Source organism: Aotus nancymaae, unplaced genomic scaffold, assembly GCF_030222135.1.
Source record: "Aotus nancymaae isolate 86718 unplaced genomic scaffold, 86718_ANA_hifiasm-v0.15.2.pri h1tg000019l, whole genome shotgun sequence".
Taxonomy (NCBI): domain Eukaryota; kingdom Metazoa; phylum Chordata; class Mammalia; order Primates; family Aotidae; genus Aotus; species Aotus nancymaae.
In genome coordinates this window covers 43238348-43265107 of record NW_026988431.1, presented here as the reverse complement: position 1 = coordinate 43265107, position 26760 = coordinate 43238348, and the positions used below count along the sequence as shown (strand labels likewise).

Genomic DNA, 26760 nt, shown 5'->3' with positions numbered 1-26760 from the left:
CATAGGGAGCCCTAGACTCTAAAAAAAAAAAAAAAAAAAAAAAAATGTTTTTAAAGAGTGACTTGGGCATCTGCTATTTTGTTTGTATGTTATTCTATTTGTTTTGTTGTTTGCATTTAATTTGCTATTTGCATTTAATTCTAAATATAAATTAGGAATTTTTAAAGAAATTAAAAACTGCTATTACATAAAATACAATTTTTCTCTCTTTCCCACTATCTTTTTATTCAGTTTTCATAGGAATTTCTGCCTGCCCATAAATATTATCTAGATTAGCTTGAACAGACATTTGCCTTATGGAACCATAGGCAAGCATGGCATGGTAAAAGGGAAAGGGCGAATCCTGTGTACTTTAAATTTGTATTGCTTGGGTTTATGAGAAACTATCATCAAAAATTTTTCTAAGCACGTTAGTCTCCGTGGGCAACTCAGCCTGCTCATCTGGTTTTATGTGCAGTCAGAGAAGAACCGAACCTGTTCCTATTCACATCAATCACTGCTATGGGCCCTAGATCAAAGTATTGTAGCCTTAAATTTCATCAGTAACATCACTCCTCAAAGTCTTTTTCAAAAAGGTCTCCATGTTGACTATGTTACTGCAATATGTTATGTGGGAGAAGGGAATGAATTTAATGTATTATGAGTCTGCAGGAGGGAGGGGTCCCTGGAGAAACCAGAGAGGGATTCTGATGAAAGAAAAAAGGGAAGGAAACAAAGGAGGGGCAAACCAGCATTGACAGGTTGGAGCCTCCTGGAGAACCCGGAGGCAAGATACCAGGTTCTGAGAGAGTCCCGCATTCGTGGGCATTCTGTGGCAGCACCATGCACTGGTATCTGCCAACCTAACAACAGGCCGTTGCAGAAAAATATTATTGTCCTGAATCTGCTAAAGAGGAAGTAAAGTCAGTTTCATTTTTCATTAGAAAAGTGGAAATGATAATAATCTTTTCCTCCCCACCTGCTTCCCGTTTTTCCTATTTGCTATATTTTGAGTTTGGGTTTGGTTTGTTTAAACTGTTGTTAACAGAAGGATTAATATTTTTCTCAAACTTTCCATGTTAATTCTACTTCAGATAATCTGAGTTCTACTTGCTTTCCTACTTGTATTATGAAACGAAAGAAACAAAAGAAATTTTTCTAAACCTATATTCAGTATTTCCCTTTTTAAATAATAAGAGTACGCTGGGTGCAGTGGCTCGCACCTATAATCTCAACACTACGGGAAGCCAAGTTGGGAAGATCGTTTTAAAAAAAAAGAAAAAAAGAAAGAAAAGAAAAAAAGATAAATAATAAAAGTAAATATATGAGGCTTTTTTTTTTTTGAGACAGAGTCTCTATCTGTCGCCAGGCTGAAGTGCAGTGGCGCAATCTTGGCTCACTGAAATCTCCACCTCCCATGTTCAAGCGATTCTCCTGCCTCAGCCTCCTGAGTAGCTGGGATTACAGGTGCACACCACCACACCCATTTCACCATGTTGGCCAGGATGATCTTGATCTCTTGACCTCATGATATGCCCGCCTCGGCCTCCCAAACTGCTGGGGTTACAGGCGTGAGCCACCGTGCCCGGCCTGTATGTGACTTTTTAAAAAGTCAAATCATACAGACAATGAAAAGCACAAAATGATAAGCAAACACTCCCCTCTCAACTCAGTTCTACTTGCTAGAAATAACCTCTCAGAAAAAAATTTTTTAATTGACTGAAGATTTCAAATCCACAGTATTCCAAATTAAAGTGCTGCATAATAGAGAAATGTTTTCTAAACTAACACATCCATAAGCACAGGATGGATATAAATTATTAACACTCTCATGTATCTGGGTCTGTAGACTAAGAAGTACAAAGGATCTCAAAGCCCTGCCAAGTCTCCTTCACTTCACTCAAATGGAAGGACCTGTTAATATCTCAGGACTTAAGAGCTAGACTCAGACCAGAAGGCAGAGAACTTAACTGACTATTGCTTTCACTTTAGCACCCATGTCATGGAGCTAGAGGTGCTCACAGCTACCCCCGAAATGCTTGGCCCTCATCCTAATCTCCAGACAATAAGTTCCCTCCTTTTCTCTCCCTTTAGGAAGAAGACAAGCCTACTCTATACATATTCAATGCTGTAACCCAAGACACAATGCCAATAATGGAGCGCATTTCCCTTCTTGACAAAAAAGTGTCTGATCTGAGAACACTGGTAACTCTGAGATGTGGCCTCCCCGTGAGTGTCTACTGTCTCCGAACCCCAACGGGACTGGAGATGTATGATTGCAACACGCTCAAGGACTACCAGACTGATATTGGTACCGCTCAGTATATTTGATATCAGCTACCATTCAGCACTAGGGTACCTTTGATACCAGATTTTGCAGCTTTTCAAGAGAAAATGGAAATCTAGATTTTCATATATAATCTGTTAACTTTATTTACATATCCACTTTAAAACAGTTACTTGTAATCCCAGCACTTTGGGAGGCCGAGGCGGGTGGATCACGAGGTCAAGAGATTGAGACCATCCTGGTCAACATGGTGAAACCCCATCTCTACTAATATTAAAAAAAACTAGTTGGGCATGGTGGCACGTGCCTGTAATCCCAGCTACTCAGGAGGCTAAGGCAGGAGAATTGCCTGAACCCAGGAGGCGGAGGTTATGGTGAGCCGAGATCGCGCCATTGCACTCCAGCCTGGGTAACAAGAGCGAAACTCTGTCTCAAAAAAAAAAAAAAAAAAAAACCTGTTACTACATTTACATGGTTTAAATACCAAAAGTGGAAAAAGATGTGTAGTGGTAAGCCTCCCTCCCTCTCCTGGCCCTCCAAGCACTTAGTTCCCTCCCCATGGGCAACCATTATTGTTTTGAAGATTTACAATCAAAACTATTTCCAAATTAAATCTCAACAAATGAAGGCATTATTTCTAATGGAAATCTCTGTTAGTTCAGTGTAGATATAAATTATCAACATTTCATTCTTGTGTCTAGGTCTACAGACTAAGACATAAGGAGGGTCTCATAGGCATGTCAAATCTTATTCTCAAAGCAGATTCATTAATATCCTCAAGGGGGGAAAAGCAAAACTTAGACCACTTCATCTTTTTCTCTTTCAAAATACACTTCAAGCATGTATAAATGCAAGTTGAAGTACCTATTCCCCCCTACCTTTTTTTTTTTTTTTTTGAGACAGAGTCTCGCTCTCTTGCCAGGCTGAAGTGCAGTGGTGCAATCTCAGCTCACTGTAACCTCTGCCTCCTGGGTTCAATCAATTCTCCTGCCTCGGCCTCCCAAGTAGCTGGGACTACAGGCATGTGCCACCATGCCCAGCTCATTTTTGTATTTTTAGTAGAGACGGGATTTTGCCATGTTGGCCAGGATGGTATCCATCCTTGTGATCCGCCCACCTCAGCCTTCCAAAGTGCTGGGATTACAGATGTGAGCCACCACACCTGGCCCTCTTTTTCCCTTTTTAAATGCAAGGTAGCATATGATGCATGCTATTCTGAACACTGCTTTGGGCAATTTTATCTTTAAAATGTCGCTGTTCTTCACATGTACCCCAAAACCTAAAATGCAATTAAAAAAAAAAGAAAAAAAAACAAAAAACAAAAACAAACAATAATCATCATCATCATCTTTTTCCCAATGTGATACAATGCTGTACTGGCTGAAAATCTGCCTTAGTGGAATGGTGTTTATCCCTGATAGAAATTACAATCTCTCTTTAAATACTATACCTTGGCTGGGCATAGTGACTAGTGATTCATCTGTAATGCTAGCACTTTTGGAGGCCAAGGGAGGGGGATCACCTGAGCTCATTAGTTCAAGACCAGCTTAGGCAACATAGTGAGACCCTCATCTCCACAAAAAAAAAAAATAGCTAGGTGTGGTGGTGCACACCTGTAGTCCCAGCTGCTTGGGAAGCTGAGGTAGGAGAATCACTTGGGCCAGGAGGTTAAGGCTGCAGTGAGCTGTGATCACACCACTGCACCCCAGCCTGGGTGACACCAAGACCCTGTCTCAAAAAAAAAAAAAAAATCTGTACTTTCAGGTAATATCTGCTGTAGCCAAACATCAATTTAAAAAAGGCTTTCAGATTTGTTTTAAGCATGTTAAAAAATGGTTCAACAATACGGAGATTAACACGGCCCCTAAGTGACAATGACATACAAGTTCGTGAAGGATTTCGTATTTTTTAAATGGTTGGAACCTTATAGAAATTATTACTTGAAGTATATAAATCCTTGCTGACAATCAGTACATCCTTAGGTAACATTGTGTTATAACATTGCAATGAAATTTGAGTTCTCCCAACATATACATAGGGCTTTGTAGGTGTCCTTAGTTAAGTAGTTTTGCTTTATATAACTGCTAAATTTGCATTTATTGATACTTCTACTGTTATATTTGTTTGGCATTATTCTTTTCTGTTATTTTAAATTAAGGCTCTCAAAACTTTGACATAATTTTTTTTCCTTGTTTTTGATCTGGGGAAGTGAAGTTCTACAATTCGTCCTCAGAGTACTTTGCTATAATGCACACATCTGCTCTGCATGCTTGCAGGAGGGTGAGCCCTGCTTAGAACATGATGAAGGCTTACATAAGGAAGGGCACACAGTGGCATTTGTCCCCAAGCAACTGATAATCTAGTTATTTAATGAAGTACCGCAGGATGAAACAAAACTAGAATAAACTCTGGATGACTATTCTTCAGGCCTATACTGCTCAGATTATGATGTGATGTGTTAAGCTGGAAGATACTTTGAATTGACCCAACATCAACTTTTACAGATTTGAAAAAAAAAAAGCAAATCTTCTGAATGATTAAATGTCTTGCTCAGTGTGTGTCAAGGACAGCATACCTATTCCTTAAAATGACCCTCTAGGAGTAGGAACTTTAGGAAATGAGGGTGTTCAGATATAAGGTTAAGGGTCTGAGCATGACCTGAGTAGGCTGCTTTGGCCACCATGAGAACACAGAACATCAGAGGAGAAGCAAGGAAAGAAGGACCTCAAAGGGAAGGGAAGAAGGGCCCTTTGGCTTCCTTCATATGCTTCATACCTTTGCCTAAAGCATAACTAATATCCCTTAAGCAGCCAGCTCACCTTTTTTTAAACTAGAAGGTAAAAAGAGTCCTTGATCAGCTTCTCTTACAGGATTTCTCTTTCTAGTCAACAAGTCATCCCTGCTGCTATCAGGAGTTGAACCTTTGTCCCTTTTCCAAAGGCAGTGGAAAATCAGAAGTGTTTAGAGAAGTGGTCAAGTCCAGGTTGAAAATCAAAGATTTAAGTAGCTCAATCACTGCACATACTGTCTTACACAAATATTTACAAAGCTGCCTCTGCACTCTGGGTGTTTACAGTAAAGTGATAGAAATGAGATGTATTCACACTCAGTTAAAATGCAATAAGTCAGCTCAATGCAGGCTGAAGGCAGGTAAGGAAGGCATTCTGGAGAATATGTGGCTGGAGCACACAAAAGTGTGGGAACTATGGATCATTTGAGAGGAGGAAGGGAAGACAGTCCAGGCTTCCAGGCCAGGAGAAAAGCACGAGTCACAGGTTCATAAGCATGGGCTTATCCCAGGAAAGGACAGAAAGCAGGAGACTGTTCTGGAGAGTGAAGGAGCCTTGCTGAGCGCACTAGGAAATACAGCTGAGGGCAGAAGGAGGAGGGTCTTAAGGTGAGGGGACAGAGTGCAGGTTTGCTGTGGCTGTAGCCAGAGCCATGCACCTTCTGAACAGGAATGTTTTAAGTGAGGTTTAATCTGGTAGCAAGCAAGATGAAATACAGAAAGGAGTGAGGAAAGCCTGCAGGGAGAGTGGTACACTAACTGGATGTTTGATAATCCCAGTATTAAGTAATTCCACTAGCAATGGAAGAGACAAATCTGAGAAACACAGAAGACAGAACAGGACAGAACATCATGCTAGATCACTTTTTTTTTTTTGAGACAGGGTCTCACTCTATCACCCAGGCTGGAGTGCAATGGCACAACCTCAGCTCACTGCAACCGCTGCCTCCTGGATCCAAGCGATTCTCCCACCTCAGCCTCCCAAGTAGCTGGGATTAAAGGCATATCCCACCATGCCTGGCTAATTTTGTTTTTTTTGAGATGGGGTCTAGCTCTGTTGCCCAGGCTGGAGTACAGTGGCATGATCTTGGCTCACTCTAACTTCTGCCTCCCAGGTTCAAGCAGTTCTCCTGCTTCAGCCTCTTGAGTAGCTGAGATTACAGCCACTCACCACCAAGCACAGCTAATCTTTGTATTTTTCATAGAGATGGGGTTTCACCATGTTGACAGGCTGGTCTAGAACTCCTGACCTCATGATCTACCTGCCTCAGCCTCCCAAAGTGCTGGGATTACAAGCATGAGCCACCACACCCAGCAAAATTTTTTTAAATTTCTTTTTAATAGAAACAATGTTTCACCATGTTGGCCACACTGGTCTCAAACTCCTGACCTCAAGTGAGGAGTTTCACCTTGGCCTCTTAAAGTGCTGGGGTTTTAGGCATGAGCCACCACTCCCAACCCTAGATCACATTTAAGTAGAGGAAAGAACCAAAGCTCTCACACTAGGACAGTGGTGGGGAAATTGATGAAAGGAGTTCTGGGTTTTAAGATTTAGATATGAGGAAACTCAGAGAGTACTTTTTAAAATAAAGTTACTCAGCTGGTCAGTTAGTGGCAAAGCTGTAAGTACACCTGAAGTCTTCTAATTCTCCTTCACTACTAACAAGGAGCTAGTGCTTGAGTGACAGTTTGGGTTAGCAGGTACTGATCCTGCCCATGTAGGTGGAGATCGAGCCAGGTGAGGAGTGCATTCTTCAGAGAGTAAATACAGAGAAGAACGTATTAAGGGCCAGTGGTTGGCACTCAGGACATGCTGAGGTCAGAGCAAACACAAAGAAAAGTCAGAAAACGAGGCCTGGAAAGCTGTCACAGTCAGGAGAACTGGAACTCTGTATTGTAACAGATGATGAGACTGTTTTCAAGATGCTGGTAAAAGTCCAAAGACAATTCTTAGAAAAAATAGCTTTGGATTTGGTTTAAGGGTCTTTGGTGGGCTCAGAGAAAGCAGTTTTAATAAAGGAGATGGAGAAAGATTTCAGGGATTAAGAAGATAAGTAATGAGGGTATAAGGGGATTCTGGTGGTAGAACATATAATGACTAACTTATCACGAATCTATCATGCTAAATATATCTTAATATGTATGATTTTCTGACTTGAGGCTTAGTGGCACATCATATAGGTCCAATACACACATATACATGCACTCACGCACGCGCGCACACACACACACCCACACACACACACACACACACACACCCCTTGTCTTACATCAACCTATATGGTACCAAATATTCAGTTTAGCCCTGCTTCTAGGTCTGAAATCTCTGCCCTGGCCTTTGCTTTCCTCTTGCTTATCTACATACTTATCTGCTTGTTATTCTGTTTATATTTCACATATGTTCATAAACTGGCATTCATCCTTTTTGCAACAAGGAGTACCTAAACAAATAAGTGAACGAATTAATGTCTTTTCTTTACAGATTATACCAATCGGTACTCTTCATTATAAATGCCTCATGGGATATATTCATGGCTGCCTGGGCACATTGCTTCTGAGAAACCATTCAGGGGCAGGGTTGTGTCAGCTTAGATCCTGAAATGTGAGCTGGCTCCAGGGTCCTTTTACCAACCTTTAGGCCCATGGAGACCTAAGGTGTCATTTTAATTCCTTTTATTGATGAGAAAACTGAGGTTTGGAAAAGTTAAGTGATCTGATCAAGGTCACACTGCTAATAAATGGTAATCATATACCCAGGATTGGGTTCCTTCCAACAATTTATACTGCCAAACCAGTATGCCTTTATTGATACTCTGATCAATGTTTTATTTTGTTTCCTGCATCAGAGGAAGCTCAAAACAGAGAAACAATTTTCCATATTCAGGAAGAAAAAGTCCAAATCAGATAGGCATATATTGACTCTTGGGGTATGAATGAGGAATCCGGAAACTTGGGAGTCAGAGGCCACATGTGGAGCGGTTGAGGATGATTGCCTAAATAGGCACTGTTGCTCTCATCTGCTGTCCTGTGTGGCCTGGACACAGTAGATATGTTTGCAAGCACAGAATGGGCAGATCTAGGTTTTGTAAAGTTAATACAATTTTGTGGGTCCTCTTTTAAAAAATTCAAAACTAAGACAAGAGAATTAGAAGGCTCTGTAGAAGGCAGTGAGGGGCCCTAAAGCTTATTAGTTTTCCTCTCTCTTCAGTAACAGGTTTTAGTTGCATTTTTTTTTTTGGAACAACATAGCATTTTTCAAGTAAATTTCTATTTCCCAACAGAATTCCTAGCTTATGAAAGAATTTAATATCTGGCAAAGAAGGCATTACAAAGCAACAGGGGTAAAAGGATTATCCAATAAACAGTCCTAGCTGATTTGCTTAGAAATTCTCTGGATATTCAAAAGCTGAGCATTATCAGGACTGTTTCATTGCACCGAACTGTACTGATGGTTATAACACCTGTAATATTTGCTACTAGACAAGGAATTAAAGTGAAACAAAATATAGGACCAGATGGAGATGCCCCACCAATGTTAAGAAGATTTAAATTGTACAGCCTTCTCTGTAGTTTTCAGAATCAGGTCTCATTCAGCAGTAGGCAGGCTGGGCTAGAGATAGCTGAGACTCTGAGGGTAGGCAAACCTCCAGAGAACAGGTAGGCCAGGAAAATCCCATCTATAGACATTCAGCAGGGGGAGGTTAGCTTCAAATAAGTCTTTCTGGTGGAAGTACTGGAATAGGCAGGTCAGTCTGCAACTGTCAGTTGGTAAGGCCAAGGAAGACAGAGGGTGACCCTCAGGGAGATCCAGCAGGGACCTGGTGAGTGAACCAGAGCACCAAGGTAGTGAATGAATGAATGAATGAATGACACAAGAGGCAGGAAGCTAGATAAGCTGATGTTGACATCAGATGCTCTGACAACATGTGACAGAAATCTAACCCCAGAGATTAGGGTTCAGAGTAGGAAATTCAGAAATGGAAAATTACTCTTAAAACCCAAAAGGTGGAGTAGAATATTGAGATTCACAATATAGGGCACAAAGTGAGGACTTGCTTAGAAGTGACTAGAATATCTGACCAACAGAAGTGCCTAGAATATCTGAGCAGGATGAACAGGAACACCAACTTCCTATGAACCCTCTAAGTCACTACATCTTTTTTTTAGTTTTTGTAGAAATGGGGTCTCGCTGTGTTGCTCAGGCTGGCAAACACCTGGCCTCAAACAATCTTCCCGCCCAAAGTTCTGGAATACAGGTGTGAGCCACTACACTGGGCCCCTGGCCTAAATCTTAATAAATTCCCTCCTACTGGAATTAAGGTTGTTCTCTGGAGCTGGGGCTGGCTGGTCCTTCAAATGGAGACTGTGTAGCCTCAGCTGTGGTGGACTAAGGAGGCTGGGGTACAGGGCCAGGCAAAGCTTTCTATTGCTCACTTGGGAGTGATTTTCACAATCAACTAAAAACATAGATCATTTCATCAGGAGATAAAATAAATGCACTTGGAGTGGTGTTTAAAGTCCTTCGTTTCCAGTGCATGAGAATGAAACATTTTATGAGAAAGTTTAAGTATAGCAAGAAGCTTTAGAGAAAATTGATCTATATTGTAGCAAGTATGGTCCATATTTTGGAAAATGTTTATCAAGATATTTCTACAGAATAGTTGCAGAGCTACTACTTTATGTTTACAGAATAATTCCATTCTCCAGCAAGAAGAGTAAACTCTCCTCGCAGAGGCCCAGGTTATGAGGGTTGAGGCAGGTGAGGGGGATGAGGGTAGTGATGCAGGTCAGGCTCTAAGAGTAAACAAGTATGCAAATAGGAATCAACTCACAAAGTCCAAAGTCAAGAAATCCAAACCAAAGTAAGGAGTAGCAGGGGAAGAGCCCCATTTCAAGATTACAGGTTATAACATAGACTGTCCAGTAAGGAAGGGACTGGCAGGGAGATATCCTTTGTTGTGTGTGTGTGTAGAGAGGAGACAAGAAAGAAAAGAGAGGAGAAGCAGAAAGGAAAGAAAAATGCAACTGAAAGGAGGAGACTCTCTAGGCATTAGAAGGAATCCTAAAGATGGCTGGGCGCAGTGGCTCACGCCTGTAATCCCTGCACTTTGGGAAGCTGAGACAATGGGTGGATCACCTGAGGTAGGAGTTTGAGACCAGCCTGGCCAACATGGTGAAAACCCATCTCTACTACAAATACAAAAATTAGCTGGGTGTGGTGGCTCATGCCTGTAATCCCAGCTACTCGGGAGGCTGAGGCAGGAGAATCGCTTGAACCCTGAAGGCGGAGGTTGCAGTTAGCTGAGATTACACCACTGTACTCCAGCCTGGGTGACAGAGCATGACTCCATCTCAAAAAAAAGGAAGAAGTTAAAGTCATGGGATATAAAATAATGAAGGGGAGGAGGTAGTGATGGCAGAGACTGCTTTAGCTATGGTTGACGAGAAAGCTAAATTAAAAGGACCCAGTCCTGTGAAAATGTAAATGAAGACCTTTTTTTTACTTTTGAGACGGAGTTTCACTCTTGTTGCCCAGGCTGGAGTGCAATGGTACAACCTCGGCTCACTGCAACCTCTGCCTCCTGGGTTCAAGTGATTCTCCTGCCTCGGCCTCCCGAGTAACAGATTACAGTGCCCAGCACCACGCCCAGCTAATTTTTTGTATTTTTAGTAGAGACAGGGTTTCATCATGTTGGCCAGCTGGTCTTGAACTCCTGACCTCAGGTGATCCACCTGCCTTGGCCTCCCAAAGTGCTGGGATTACAGGCATGAGCCACCACGCCCATCCGATGAAGACCCTTTCAAGCAAAAAATTGTAAGTAACTAGGTCCTGAGATGGGAGCAGACTTGGTGTGAGGACAGGTGAAAGGTCAAGGTGGCAGTAATAAATGAATGAGGCAGAGTGAAGAGAGGTAAGAGAGCTAGGTTGAACCACATAAGGAGAAGACTAGGTTTAATTTTCAGGGGAATGTGTGTAGAGTGAGAAGACCAGAAGGCTGAGGAAAGATTCCTGGAAAACACCAGCCTGAAGGATAAAGGGGATGTGGTATCACAGAAAGGGTAGACTTTTGAGGAGCAAGTGATAAACTCACCAGCAGTGAATTACTTTTATGTTTATAACAGAGAACAGCTCCTGGCTCCTGTTTCATAAAGGATAGAACAAGCAAATTAGTTGGTGAGTATCATTCCACTCCCTTACAGCCCACTCATAAGCTAAAGGCCCCAGAAGACCATTTGTCCTGCCACAGGTTCCTTAGTTTCCTCTTCCAATATAACGGCTTTAGTTTAAATGGTAATGTAGACAGCAGCACTGAATCAATTTCCACAAGATTGTTTTAAGATAGCTACAAAAAAAATTTCAGTGCTATATGTAATCATTGAGCAGATGAGAAAATGGTAATGCACAGATGCTAAACAGTTTTTCCAGGCCAACAAAGAAAGATCTGTGCTAAAAATAGCATCCCTGTCTCCTTGTTCCAAGGTTATTTTTCATTTTGCACCTAGCTCAGGCCTCTGTTTGGGAAAGCTATCGTTAGAAATTTTATGGATTGCCAAACCATACTGCTGGACTGGAACCATAAGCCACTTCTCTTGATCCACAGGCACAACACTTCGTTTGGACGTCTGGGATGGATGGAAGGAATTTCTGATAGGTTGCCTACTTGGACAAAAACTCAAAGTCCAACGCTATTTATCAAAAGAAGGACCAGTACTCAAGTATGAGAGATTAATGTTAAATTAACTTAGCAAGTGCTGTAATTTTTCACTAAACTTACATCAGACCTTGAGCCTGCAATTAACTGTACAGCTAGGGTACTGCTCTCTGCCAATTCCACTTACCATGTCTCAACCAAATATTATTATTGACATATTTGCTGGAACAAAACAGCAGGGATGCCATCAGGACTCATAGTCTTATGATTCAGGTAGACTTCCCTCAGGAAATACTAACTACAGTTAACCTTTAACAATGCAGGGAGGCCGGGTGCGGTGGCTCACGCCTGTAATCCCAGCACTTTGGGAGGCCAAGGCGGGTGGATCACGAGGTCAAGAGATCAAGACGATCCTGGTCAACATGGTGAAACCCCATCTCTACTAAAAATAAAAAAAATTAGCTGGGCATGGTGGCGCGTGCCTGTAATCCTAGCTACTCAGGAGGCTGAGGCAGGAGAATTGCCTGAATCCAGGAGGCGGAGGTTTCGGTGAGCTGAGATCATGCCATTGCACTCCAGCCTGGGTAACAAGAGCGAAACTCCGTCTCAAAAAAAAAAACAACAATGCAGGGGTTAGGGATGCCAACTCCCCACACAGTTGAAAATTCACATATAACTTTTGACTCTCCCAAAGCTTAGCTACTAATAGCCTACCATTGACCAGAAGCCTTACTGATAACAGTCAATTAACACACGTTGTGTATGTTATATGTATTATATACCATATTCTTACAATAAAGTAAGCTAAGAAAAGAAAACATTAAGAAAAATCATAAGGAAGAGAAAATGTATTTCCTAGTCATTAAGTAGATGTGGATCATTATGAAGGTCTTCAATCTTCACGTTGAATAAGGCTGAGGAGGAAAAAGAGGAGAAGGGGTTTGTCTTCTGTCTCAGGTGTGACAGAAGTGGAAGAAAATCCACGAACTGAACCCCCGCAGTTCAAATTCATGTTGTTCAAAGGTTAACTGTGATTAAATGGGTGACTTCGGTTTGGTTTAGATATGGGACTTTCAGCAACACTTTTAAAGGCTATCAGAATAAATACAGACAATCCCCAACTTATGATGGTTCAAACTTACTTAGATTTTTCAACTTACAATGGTGTAAAAGTGATATTCATTCAGTAGAGACCAAACTTGCAGTGCGCATACAACCATTCTTTTTCATTTTCAGTACAGCATTCAATAAATTACATGAGATATTCAAAACTTTATTATAAAATAGGCTTTGTGTTAGACAATTTTGCCCAACTGTAGGCTTATTAAGGTAGCCTAGGCTAAGATTTGATGTTTAGGAGATCAGGTGTATTAAGTGCATTTTAGACTTATACTTCCAACACATGATGGTTTGTATCAGGACGTAATCCTTTATTAAGTCAAAGGACGTCTGTATCTTGCCACTTTCACAGTTATTCTTTAAGAAAACACTTGTTAATTGGCTGAAAACATTGGCTATATCTTCCTAAGCTTGCAGGTAATTTTTCAAACTGCATTTATTACCAGCATTTGCACTTTTGCCATACATAAAGTGTAATGGCTATGACTGGGACAGTGGAGGAGGGTAGGTTCAGAGGGGCAGGTGGTCATTTTAATGTGTTAATACAGACATCAGCTTCTCAAATACATAAATTGCACTAACCTGTAGGTTTAATAGTATTTTAGAATAGTGCCCCCTCGTGGGTGATTTAATCATGTTTTGCAGAAGCCAACGCACCGGAAGTTCTAAGGGCTCTGTGAAGTGATGGATTAGAAGAGCAGCTTTTACAGTTTTATAAAATATTCAAATATTTTACACTTATTTCTATTGTGGGATAGTGATACTTCTTTTACCATGTTCTGCATCCAAAGAAATAGTTGTGTTGCTTTTTACTTTTAACAGTATATACTTTAGTTAATAATAGTTTAATACTTTGTGGCAGACACTGTGTATTTATTACTTCATTTTATGCTTGTAACAATTTGACGAGGTGGGCACTTTTTAATCTTATTTTACAGATAAGGAAACTAAGATCAGAAAACCTGCCCCAAGTTGTCTGGGTGCAGTGGCTCACACCTATAATCCCAGCACTTTGGGAGGCCAAGGTGGACAGATCACTTGAGGTCAGGAGTTCGAGACCAGCCTGGCCAACATAGCAAAACCCCCATGTCTACTAAAAATACAAAAATTAGCTGGGCGTGGTGGTTCGCACCTGTAATTCCAGCTACTGAGGAGGCTGAGGCAGGAGAACTGCTTCAACAAAGGAGGTGGAGGTTGCAGTGAGCCGAGATTGTGCCACTGTACTCCAGCCTGAGCACCAGAGCAAGACTGTGCCTGTGGGGGACAGAGGCAAGGAAACCTGTCCCATGTCATACAAATAGCAAGGGCAGAACTGGGTATTGAATAGTAACAATTTGACTCTAGTGTTCATGTGCTTGACCGTCTACACTTGTCTTCATCTTTAAATAAAATCTAAGCACTCACAGAATGTAAATGGTCAAACTTAAAAGCTCCTTTTATTTCCCCATGCTTGATATTTGTCCTGAGGATTTAATTTTTATAAGAAAGATGATCACTTCAAGGAAACTATTTACATGTGCATAATAGGATAATGTGTATAAGCAGAACCTGTGCAATTTAACCTGTATATCACTATCTGCCTTTTCTAAAAACATTTTAAGGTAAAAGTTAGAAGAAATAAACATTTAACTAGAATATTTCACGAGTATTTATTGTAACCACTTTTGTCTATTTGCTGATTTTCTAACCACTCCATCCCCACTTGTTTCACTCATTTAGGTATCAGAAAAGGGTAGCCCTGTACATTGCTGCTTTTTGTGGGTACACTGAACTCACTGAATGGGCCCTGAAGCAGGGTGTGCAGCCCCACGAGGCAGTCGGTGTTCACCCCTATCGAGCATGGTGCCATGAAGCCCTTCATGCAGATGTCTCTAAATGCCCCATTCATGCAGCCGCAGAAGCAGGCCAACTGTTGATTCTGAAGGCTTTTGTCAACTGCAGCGTGCTGTGCCTGGAATGCAAAAATGCAGCAGGACAAACTCCCCTGGCCATTGTGTTCAAACACAAGCATAAAGACTGTGTATTATATTTGCTGAGTAAAATGTGGTCCACGGTTCCATTTCTGAAAATTTCAGTCCCAATGAGGATTTATATTAAAATAAAACAATGGATCCTCAGAGCTCAGAGTCACAGTCTTCATAAAAGCCAATTTTGCGGAGCAAGGGTCTTTGGGGCAAAAGTTGGAGACACTGTGATGGTGGATGGTTTCACCAAGCCAAAAATGACCTCCAAGAGCTGGCATAAGGCTGGGAACAGGGACTCACAAAGCATCTTGCTCAAGCTACCATCTCTCAGCAAACAAACTGCAAGCAGCAAACCTGTCAATCCTTTGGCAATTTCACAGTCGGACACAAGAGAACAAGCCCTCAAATTTCATCCACTTCTGAATGCAAGTATATTCTCTGAATTACAAAATCATCAACCAAAAAATCATAAAAAAATTGCTGCCATAGCTAGTAAAAAAGAACAGCTCATAAAAAACACATATCTTCCCCAAGTCCCCCTCCCTCCAGTTTCAAGAGTGGGATATTCACATCCATCATTTTTCTATGCAACACCCCGTGCTGACTTTTTACTGAAGCCCTCCTTTGCATCTTTCTCAGAGCACAGTGGAAAGACTCCAAGGGAGAATGCAATCTACTGCTTAGCTGTGGCAAGGTCATGTTCTCTCCTTAAACATGCAATGGGAAACCTTTCATAAGGCTTAGGGTAACTGAAATAAAGTTGAGCTGAGCTAAAGACCAGTACAGAAAAGCAAGTAAAATAATCTAGCCTTGTTTTTTCTTTCATACATGTGTTTACTTACTATAGCCCAGTGCTGTGCCCGGCAGAACAGAAATGTGCATGAAAAGCATCTGTTTTTAAGAGGGGTGTGTGTGTGTGTGTGTGTGTGTGTGTGTGTGTGATTTTCTTTCTTGTTTTTACTTTATTCCAGGGTAAGGAATGGTCCATAATGCCCTACTATGCCACTGAAAGTAATACAAGTCGTTCCAATGCATCAATACCCAGCTTCAGGGACCTCAGCCTCATGACTAGGACAAAATGAACTGATATTACTAACCAATCCAATCTGTTCAGTACTTTATTCCTCAAACTTTCAGAAGGGAAAGAAGCACAGTAGAAAGAACTGTATCAATTAGCAAGGTCCCTTGCTGCTGCTGCTGCTGCTGCTGTTGCTGCTGCTGCTTTTCTTTTTTCTTTCTGTTTGAGACAGGGTCTCACTCTGTTGCCCAGGCTGGAGTGCAGTGGTGCTATCATGGCTCACTGCATCCTCGAATTCCTAGGCTCAAGCAATTCTCCCACCTCAGCCTTCCAAGTAGCTGGGACTACAGGCACATGCCACTATACCTGGTTAATTTTTTTTGTGTGTGTAGAGATGGGGACTCACCATGTTGCCCAGGCTGGTCTCAAACTCCTGGCTGGGCTCAAGCGATCCTCACACCTTGGCCTCCCAAAGCACTGGGATTATAGGCATGAACCACTGTGCCTAGGCTGCTACTGTTTCTTCTTCTTCTTTTTCCTCCTCTTCTTTCTCTTCTTCTTCTTCTAAAGCTAATAAAAAATTAATTGTAATTAGACGGGAAAAAGAGAAAACTGAAATACGGGAGGGAGGCATCAAATGTCTCATAGAAGACTAGATGGCAATGAAAATGGGAGGAAAGAAAGGAACATTTCAATGACAAATTGAATGATAAGGACTTAAATTGACTTACTAGGCAAGATATACAGGTGGGGTGAGATCTATATTGAACAGGGTGCTAGAATTGACATTAATATTTACAGTGAGTTAAAAGGTAATCCATAGCACATCTAAAGAGACTAAAAAATTGTACCATAATTAGATATTTCAGGTACACAACTATCTGATTAGAGCTCAGATCCCATCCATTACTTATGAGGTATTATTTGATGCAAATATTACAGTTAGAAATATAGATTTATGAGTGACTTTTCCCCTTAATATAGTGAGAAGGAAAGAAAAAACAAGGCTAGATTGTTTTACTTTTCTGTACCAGTCTTTAGCTCAGCTCAACTTTATTTCAGTTAGGTTGTTGCCACCTTGTGGTGTGAGTAATTTGGGCTGTAAAATGCAAAATTCAATATCCAATAGAGTGAGGTTGGCAATACAGGAAGACACTTAATAGCTTAATAGTCTCAATCTTTGTAATTTGTGAGATTACTCTGACTAGAATGTATAAAAAGAGATCATCAAAAATTCTAGAAATGTACTAGGAAAATTATTAATTGAAAAAACAACATAGTCCAGCTTAAAATAAGGCTGCAAACAAGAAAGGAAATATTGATTTGTTTTATCAACAGATACATGCTAAAAATGAGTTTATTTTCCAAACATTCAATAAGTGTTTACTATAGCCCAGTGCTGTGCCCAGCAGAACAGAAATGTGCATGAAAAGCATCTGTTTTTAAGGGGTGTGTGTGTGTGGTTTTAGATGAGAAAAGCTGACGGTGTCTGTTGTGTAGTGCTTTCTTGAGGAGGAATTGAGTTATGAAATATATAGTAAAATCCATAAAGACCACTAATCTCACATATATGGTTTGTTGCATTTTTATGTTTTCATATAGCCACGTAAGCACTACTCGTATCAGAAGCAAACTATTTCCAGCCCCCAAAAATTTTCCTTCATGCCCCTTGCCAGTCAATGATCCTTCATGGATGTAACTATATTATTCTCATCTCTATCACTGAAGATTAGTTTAGCCTATTCTTGAACTTCAAATAAAGGGCACATATGGCAAATATCTTTTATATTTTGCTTTTTTGTTCAACACATTGCCTGTAAGATTCATCAATGTTTTTGCATGTATTGGTTGTTCTTATTTCTATGTAGTATTCTTTTTTATGCAGTATTCCATATCTAATTTATTTATCTATTTTCCTATTGATAGGCATTTGGATTGTTTCTAATTTAGGGGCTATTTTGAATAAAAATGCATGATTATTCTTACATATGAGGTTTGGTGGACATTTGCATGCACTTCTCTTGACTCTATACCAAGAAACAGAATTGCTGGGTCATAGGATAAATTTGTTTAACTTTAGTAAACATTTCTAAACACTTTTTAAAAGAGACTACCAGTATGCTGGTTTTTTGTAGCTATATTTCATAAGGATTAGCGTTATTAAGGAGTGGCAATTTCAAGATCAAGAAAGAAATTGCTAGAGAAGACATTTTGTTAAAGAAAGGGTTATTCTGTGAAGGAAAGAAGGGAAAGAGAGAGAGGAAAGAAAGAGACAGAGAGAAAGGAAAAAAGGAAGGAAGGGAAGGGAAGGGAATGAGGGAGGGTGGGAGGGAGGGAAGGAGGGAGGTGGGGGAAGAAAAGGGTTAGTGCACAAGGGAGATCCACGGGGGAGTGGTGGTCAGTCTGACTGCACACTTACTGTGGCAGTGTTACTCCTAGCAAATTCTCTTTTCATTTCTCTTTTCCCAATATTTTTCTCTTTCCCGTATTCACACCCTCCACTTCCCATCTGTTTCTGCCCCCTTTCCATGGAATCTTTCCCAGGACCTGTTCCACCTTCCTTTGTTGGTGTGCTGTGGAAAGGAAGAGGAGATCTACAACCTCATGCCCTTGCAGTCTTCTTGATCTAGTTCAAGTTCCTCAGAGAAGTCACAAAAGCACTTATGTCTACCTGAAGTAGACAGTAGGCAGGCAGTCAGGTGGTTTGAGCACTCCTCTAAATGACCAGTGCAGCTCTTGTACCATAAAGACACAAACATGAGGAATGGATGTACACTATTTTGATGGCCACATGCACCAAGCTAGTATCATAGCCAGGAAATGGGGAAGAACCTAACATAATCCTTTATGATGCTGACCCAGGGATCAGGTGGGTAAAGTGACCATCAGATGTTCCTGTTCTATAGGAAGAGGAGTCTCCCAAACCAGACAAGTCACCTAGCATCATGTGAAAGTACTTGTTGGACAACATGTCATTCAGGAACTCTACCCTTAGATTCATAAAACTAAATCTCTCAGGGCTGACTCCAAGATGGCATTGATGCATTTGGCATATAATCAAGTGCTAATGTGGGTTTGGGTTGGTGAGTGCATGTGGCTAGTGTAGACATGACAGTCATTGAGGCCAGAAGGTCACATAGAGTATCATTCCTCAGCCTAGAAGGCAGTGTAGGCTTTACACAGGTCAAAGAATATCTGTAAGGTGTGTCTAGAAAATAGCCTTCCTTATTGCTTATTGTCCAATTCCAGAGAGGTTTATGTGACCTGGGAGTCCAGTTAAGTAAAGATTCAAATGTAGGGGATTGATCCAAAAGGCTGAGAGTTTGAGTGGACTGAGAATAGATAATAATCTCAAATGCTATGAGCTTTGATGAGCTCTGGTATTCTAGGTACAAGTACAGCTCTTCGTTTTTATTCTTTATTTTAAAAGGCATGTCTTGTATGTTTTAATCACTTTTTGTATCTCCAGCACATAGAATAGTGCTTGCCATAGAGTAAATGCTCAATATGCACCTTTTTCTTAAGGTAAACATTTTTTGAATGAATGTGGAAAAGACAAGTTTCAAATGTCAGGGAGAGAATCAGGATAGGCTCTGAGCCTAGGAAGAGCTAGGATATGCATCAAAACAGGAGAGGACTTCAAATTAAGTCAGATGGGATATGAGGAAAGGCTAAAAGTGCCTGAGTGATTTCTTTAAGACTTAACACCTAATTTTATGGGCATCATGGATGGGTTAACCCAGTTTAGAGAGCCCAGAAAAACATAGCCATTGAGGTTAAGGAAGAAGTTAATTCAGAACCAAGAAGTTGAATCAGGCAGACATGGACCTGGTTCAAATGTTGGAAACACTATGGTACTTTTATACAGGTTGTTCCTAATAGATTGAGTCAAAGCCTTTTAAAAATACCAGACTTTGCCAGACAACATGGGTAGAGGTGAGGTAAAGGATCCAAGATAGTAACATGGTCAAAGGCACTGTTTTTTGAAAGAGCAAGCAAGAAATTTAGTTTTCAGGAAATTACATGGATTTGCAAAAGGCACTGTAGGCAATAGGGAAAAACTGGCTACAGATAAGACTGGCAATATGAACTGCATCTACACTAAGAAGCATCTTGTGTGACCAAGTAGAGAGTTTGCTTCTTATTCCCTCTTCCATGGGGCAGGAGGTGGGTGGGAAGCTCATAGAAGTTCTTTTTCATGAAGCATGTTACATAATTAGTTTTAGATTGTTTTTGAGACAAATCTGATAGAGATATATGGAAGACTCACTGGAAAGATGTGGAAAGACTATAGTAGAGTTAGGAACCTGCAATAAGAGAAATAAGACACAATAAAGACCTAGACTAGAACAATAGTAGTTAGGGAAAAAAGAAAAGGCCAAATACAAGAGATATTTCTGGGGAATCATCTACAAAATTTGGTCACTGACTGGGTGTGGAGATAGAGAAAGAAGGAATTTAGTTTTGTTTCTAGATTTGGAGACGGTGAGGGTAGCAAAATCAAAGTGTTAGAACAAGGAAACAGAAGTGGGACAAGTTTAGGAAGAAGATATGTTAAATTAGAAGTGCCTATGGGATAAATATTTTTATTTGGCAATTGGAGATATGCAACTTTCATGAAAGGTCAAGATTTAGGAGTCGTGGATAAGAGAATTGAATCAGTGAGTAAATGAGGACTCCTAGGATGAGGTTATAGAAAGAGAGAAGGACCAAGGATAGAATCTTGGAGGACCCCAACATTTAAGGGGATGTAACACACCTCGGTATTAAATCACATTTGCATCCTACAAAGTAAGAATAGTTGTATTCAAATTTGCAAGTCTTTATTGGTATATAGCCAGAGAATAACTATCATATAACATTAAATTCCATTGAATTTTAGTTAAAGACTATCAAAATACTTAATATTTTTTCAACTAAAAAATCCTCGTGTGTTTGTAGGGGTAAAAAGTGGAGAAAAGAGAAGAGGCCAGGGAATATGTGCTGTATAGGAATATCTAGAAAAGAGAGAGAAAAAGTTTCAACCCAGAGAATTCTACAATATTGAGTGTGGCTTTCTGTTTCTAGTTGTGGATTCTAAATTTTTAGTATTGCCTTGGGAAAATATTCCCACTGTATCACAGGGAACTTGTTTTAGAAAGATCCCTGTTTCTATTTCACATCTACCTATGTGACAAGATAAACTAGCCCTAGCTACAAAATCAACCTGAAGATTTCCATCCTTTTTCAGCTATGTATGCAAACAAGATCAGACCTCCTTATAAATTATATCTTGTTTTCTTGCAGTGCCTTTAAAGAGAAACGATGGCTTCAGCAGTTAGGAATAGCAAGAGTCCTGGCCAAAAAGAGCATTTCTAACTTGACTACAAGAGGAGGCCTGACAGCATGTGAAAACCCTCTAGAAACTGTGCTTTGAAAAGCACAACCTCAGTTTGGACAAAGACCTAATCAAACAGAATTCCAGTTCTAATATTAACATCTCTAATAACAGTTCTAATGTTATCATCTCTAGTAACAGTTCTAATGCCACGTAACTTTTAATAGGATATTTAACCCCACATTTTCTCGAACTTCTTCGCTCTAAGTGAAAATTTAGTACTGTTTTGTGTAAAGAATATGAGGAAGAATTCAGAAGGAACTGAGAATACTAGTTGCCCACAGGGTAGGGGAGCTGAGACAACAGAAAACAAGAAAGTGAGAATTTTTACATTTCCTTTGTTTGTTTTTTTTGTTTCTTAAAAAAAAAGTGTTTTGGTTTTTTAAGCCATATGAATGTAGAACATATTTAAAAATAAACACAAATTTTTAATTCTATATAAGGAAAGCCCTTAAGAAAGTTAACAAATACAAAAAAAAAAAAAAAAGAAAAGAAAAGAAAGAAAGAATGAAAAAGAAAAAAAAAGAAAGTTAACAAATACCATATAGGTCTAATGCTGATCTCAGACATCTTTTGAACTTCTGCTATAACATTGCTTCCAATTAATCTTTTTAAATTGAGTTAAAATTTACATGCAGTGAATTGCATGAATCTTAAATATAAGATTCAATGGATTTGAAAAATATCCCAGTCAAAACATAGAACATTTTTGTTACCCCAGAAAGTTCCTTTAAGCTCCTAAGTCAATCCCAACTTCTATAGGTTACTGCTATTCTGATTTCTATCTCCTTAGATGAAATTTTCAAATCATTGGTATTGTACAGTTGTTCACTTTTGTGTCTGGGTTATTTTGCTCAACTTAATGTTTTAAGATTCATTTACATTACTGCATGTGTCAGTAGTGCATTCCTTTTTTTTTTTTTGAGACAGAGTCTTACTCTGTCATCCAGGCTGGAGTGCAGTGGCATGATCTCAGCTCACTGTAACTTCCACCTCCCGGGTTCAAACAATTCTCCTGCCTCAGCCTCCTGAGTAGCTGGGATTACAAACATGTGTCAACACACCCAGAAAATTTTTGTATTTTTAGTATTTTGTATTTTTAATTCCCAATCTCAAGCGATCCACGTGCCTCGGCCTCCCAAAGTGCTGGGATTACAGGCATGAGCCACCATGTCCAGCCGTACATTCCTTGTTAATACTGAGTAGTATTCCATTATATGGATGCATCATAATGCATAGTGTATGGACTGTATAGATGTTTGGGTTGCCTCCAGTTTTGACATATTATGAATAAAGCTTTATGAACGTTATTGTAAAAAGTATTTTTCTGGATATATGCGTTCATTTCTTTTGGGTAAATATCTAGGAGTAGAATTGTTGAATAATAGGGTGAATGTACATTTAACATTATAAGAAACTACCTAAGAGTTCTCCAAAGTGATTTTATGATTTTTAATCCTTTGACTAGCAATGTACAAGAGTTCTGCCTTCACACACTTGGTGTCATCAGTGTGTTTTACCTTTAGTCATTCTATGGGGTTTGAAATGGCCAATCACTGTGGTTTAATTTGCATTTTCCTGAAGACTATGAGGCTGGATGCCTTTTCATGTGCTTATTGGCCATTTGTGTATCTTCTTTTGTGAAGTATCAATGCAAGTTTCTGCCTATTTAAAAAATTGGGCTATCATTTAATTATTGGTTTGCTGGAGATTTTTGTATTTATGATACAAGTTCTTCATCAGATATATAGATACAGATATATAGTGGGTTTTTTTCCCAGTCTTGGATCACCTTTTCATTTGACTAATGATGTTTTTTGATAAACAAAAATGTTTTAAATTTGATGAATTAGAAGTTATCATTTTTTTCTTTTACGGTTCATGCTTTTTATTTCCTCTAGAAGAACTCTGCCTGGCCAGATGCAGTGGCTCATGCCTGTAATCCCAACACTTTAGAAGGCTGAGGTGGACAGATCACTTGAGGTCAGGAGTTCAATACCAGCCTGGCCAACATGATGAAAACCTGTCTCTACTAAAAGTACAAAAATTATCCAGGCATGGCGGTGCACACCGGTAATCCCAGTTTTTCAGGAGGCTGAGGCAGGAGAACCACTTGAACCTGGGAGGCAGAGGTTGCAGTGATCCAAGATCGTACCACGACACTCTAGCCTGGGCAACAGAGTGAGACTCCATCTCAAAAAAACAAAACAAAACAAAACAACAACAACAACAAAAAACTCTGCCTACTCAAAAGTAATGAAGATGTTCTCTTATATTTTCTTCTAGAAGTTCAATAATTTTACTCTTTATGTTAGGTTTATATTCTATCTCAAATTATTTGTGTGACTGATGTGTAGTTAGGGTTGGGATTAATTTTTGAAAACACTTTCCTTTCCCCCACTGACTTACCTTAGCATCTCTGTTGAAAATCAATTGGCGATATAGGTACAGATCTATTTCCAGACTTTCTGTTTTGTTCCATTGATGTATTTACTTGTCCTTATACTAATACTACATTGTCTTAACTACTATATCTTAATTAGTCTTTTTTTTTATATATAAGAGAAAGAAAGAAAGAGAAAGAAAAAGGGGGAGAGAGAACAGGATTCTTGCTCTATTGCCCGGGCTGGAATGCAATCTAAAAATAGGTATTAAAAACCTCTTTTATGCCAATAATTGTGCTTAACAACGGAGACAGGAAGGAATAAGGGAAGAAAATAACAAACAGCCAACCAATATTTCATTTAAGTCTGTGAAATGCTATGCAAATGCTGAAGAATGATTTACTTCCAATTTTCCAATTATGTGGTCACTTTCAAAACAGGTATAATGTGATACTGAGAAAAATGTATGTTCTGTGGACCTAGGGTGGAGAATTCTATAAATATTCACTAAGTTTACTTATTCCAGGTCTAAGTTCAAATCATAGATGTCCCTATTAATTTTCTATGTTGTTGATCCGTTGAATATTAACAATGTGGTGTCAAAATCTCCCGCTATTATTATGCGGGAGTCCAGGCCTCTTTATAAGTCATTGAGAACTTGTCTTATGTATCTGGGTGCTCCTGTATTGGGTTCATATATATTTATAATCATTAACTCCTATTATTGCATTGATCCTTTTACCATTATGTAGTGTCCTTCTTTGTTTCTTTTAGTCTTTGTTACTATTAAAGTCTATTTTGTGAGAGACGAAAGTTACAACTCCTGTTTTTTTTTGTTTTTTTCTCTCCATTTAATTGGTGAATCTTCCTCCATCCCTTTGTTTTGAGTCTTTGTATGTCGTTGCTTGTGAAATAGATCTGGATACAGCGTACCGATGGCTTTTGACTTTTTATTCAATTTACCTGTCTGTGTCTTTGATTGGGGCATTTAATCCATTTAAATTTAGAATTAATATTAATATTTGTGAGTTCAATATTGTCATTTAATGCTAGCTGGCTATTTTGCCCATTAGTTGATGTAGATTCTTCATTATAAAGATACTCTTTATGTTTTGGTAAGTTTTGGGGATGACTGATACTGGTTGTTCCCCTCTGTTTGTAGTGCTTCTTTCAGAAGCTCTTGTAAAGCAGGCCTGGTGGTGATGAAATAGCTGAGTGCTTGCTTGTTTGCGAAAAATTTTCTTTTTCCTTCACTTATAAAGCTTAGTTTGGCAGGATATGAGATTCTGGGTTGAAAATTCTTTTCTTTGAGGATATTGAATATTGACCCCCATTCTCTTCTAGTTTGTAGGGTTTCTGGTGAGAGGTCTGCTGTGAGTCTGATAGGCTTCCCTTTATGGATAACGTGACCTTTCTCTCTAGCTGCCCTTAGAATTTTCTCCTTTATTTCAACCCTAGTGAATCTAGCGATTATGTGTCTTGGAGTTGCTCTACTTGAGAAATATCTTTGTGGTGTTCTCTGGATTAGCTGGAGTTGAGTATTGTCCTGCCTTACTAGATTAGGAAAGTTTTCCTGAATAATATCCTGAAGAATATTTTCCAACTTGGATTCATTCTCTTCATGACATTCAGGTATACCTATCAATCGTAAATTAGGTCTTTTCACATAGTCCCATATTTCTTGGAGACTTTGCTCATTCCTTTTTACTCTTTCTTCTCTAATCTTGTCTTCTCGTTTCATTTCATTGAGTTGGTCTTCGACCTCTGATATCCTTTCTTCTGCTTGATCAATTCAACTGTTAAAACCCGTGCATACTTCACGGAGTTCTCATATTGTATTCTTCAGTTCCATTAATTCACTTATATTCCTCTCTAAATTGTCTATTCTCATTAGAATTTCATCAAACCTTTTTTCAAGGTTCTTAGTTTCTTTACATTGGGCTAGAACATGTTCTTTTAATTCACTAAAGTTCCTTATTATCCACTTTCTGAAGCCTAAATCTGTTAATGGAACGTACTTATTCTCCATCAGGCCTTGTTCTCTTGTTGATGAGGAACTGTGATCACCTGTAGAAGGAGAGGCATTCTGATCTTGGGTATTCTCAGCCATTTTACGCTGGTTTCTTCCCATCATTGTAAGTTCATCCACCTGTCGTCTTTGTAATTGCCTACTTTCAAATTAGGTCTCTGAGTGGACGTCCAACTTGTTGATTCGCGGCGCTGAAATCTGAGCAACCCACTGCTCCCGCCAAAACAGCAGCATCAAGATTCGTGGTGCTTTTCTACCCAGGAATCTCCAGACTGGCTTCCCTCTTGAGTCCCTTCTTCAATCAGGTAAATGGGCAACTCTGCCTTCCCGGAGCTCCAAACATTGATCAGTCCCATTTACTCTGCACCAAGAACCGCTGCGCCAGGGGGCCGGCAAAACCACAATGCCGGCCACAAGAGTTGCCCTGGCGACCTGTGGGGCCTCCGCTGGGAATCTTCCGGTCCATGGGTAACAAAAATTCGTCTGAAACTGTGGTGTCCTCTCGTTCTGTGTGCTTTCTCTGGGAGCTACAATCCCGAGCTGCTAGTGATCAGCCATCTTGGATCTCTCTCTCCTATCTTAATTAGCCTTGAAATCAGGTACTATGAATCTAATATGAATCTTCCAACTTTGTTATTGTTTTTCAAGTTTGTTTTGGCTATTTTTAGTCCTTCACATTTCCATATACATTTTAAAATAAACTTGCCATTCTCTATTTTAAAAGCCTGCTGGGATTCTGATTGGGCACAACTGACATTTTAATAATATAAAATCTTATAACCCATGATGTATATTTCTGTATTTGTGGTATATGTCTCCATTTACTTAAGTCTTAATTCTTCTTAGCAAAGTTTTATAATTTTTAGTGTACAGGTCTTGTAAATCTTCTGTTAAAAGTTTTTTTCTAAATATTTTATATTTTTGAGGCAATTAGATGATTATAAGACAGATTTTGGTACAACAGTCAGATGCACCTAAAATCTAAGGCTTGTTCTAAAAAAAAAACCTTTGAGTTCTCAGTTAGATATTATGGGGTTGGGGCACAAAGGTTAATACAAACACACACACATGCACATGCACACACACAAACACATGCACATGCAAATGCACACACATACACACACATATAGATGATTCTGTAGGGATGTTGTAAGGCAGCATG

The 26760-nt window shown here is 39.6% G+C and overlaps 1 protein-coding gene across 5 annotated transcripts in view; it reads left to right on the top strand.

The window, feature by feature from the left end:
• The window catches only part of ANKUB1 (ankyrin repeat and ubiquitin domain containing 1), a 30610-nt gene extending 8638 nt beyond the window's left edge, over positions 1 to 21972 (top strand). For 3 of the 5 annotated variants that reach the window (XM_064378511.1, XM_064378512.1, XM_064378513.1), the window contains 4 exons: positions 2074 to 2208; positions 11178 to 11229; positions 11657 to 11771; positions 14546 to 16202. In XM_064378511.1, the coding sequence (XP_064234581.1) occupies positions 2074 to 2208; positions 11178 to 11229; positions 11657 to 11771; positions 14546 to 15527 (1284 nt within the window). In that variant the 3' untranslated portion in view covers positions 15528 to 16202. Of the gene's footprint in view, positions 1 to 2073; positions 2291 to 11177; positions 11230 to 11656; positions 11772 to 14545; positions 16203 to 21094 lie in introns of those variants that run through there. The other 2 variants (XM_064378514.1, XM_064378515.1) reach the window with 2 other exon arrangements.
• The last annotated feature ends 4788 nt before the right edge of the window (positions 21973 to 26760 follow it).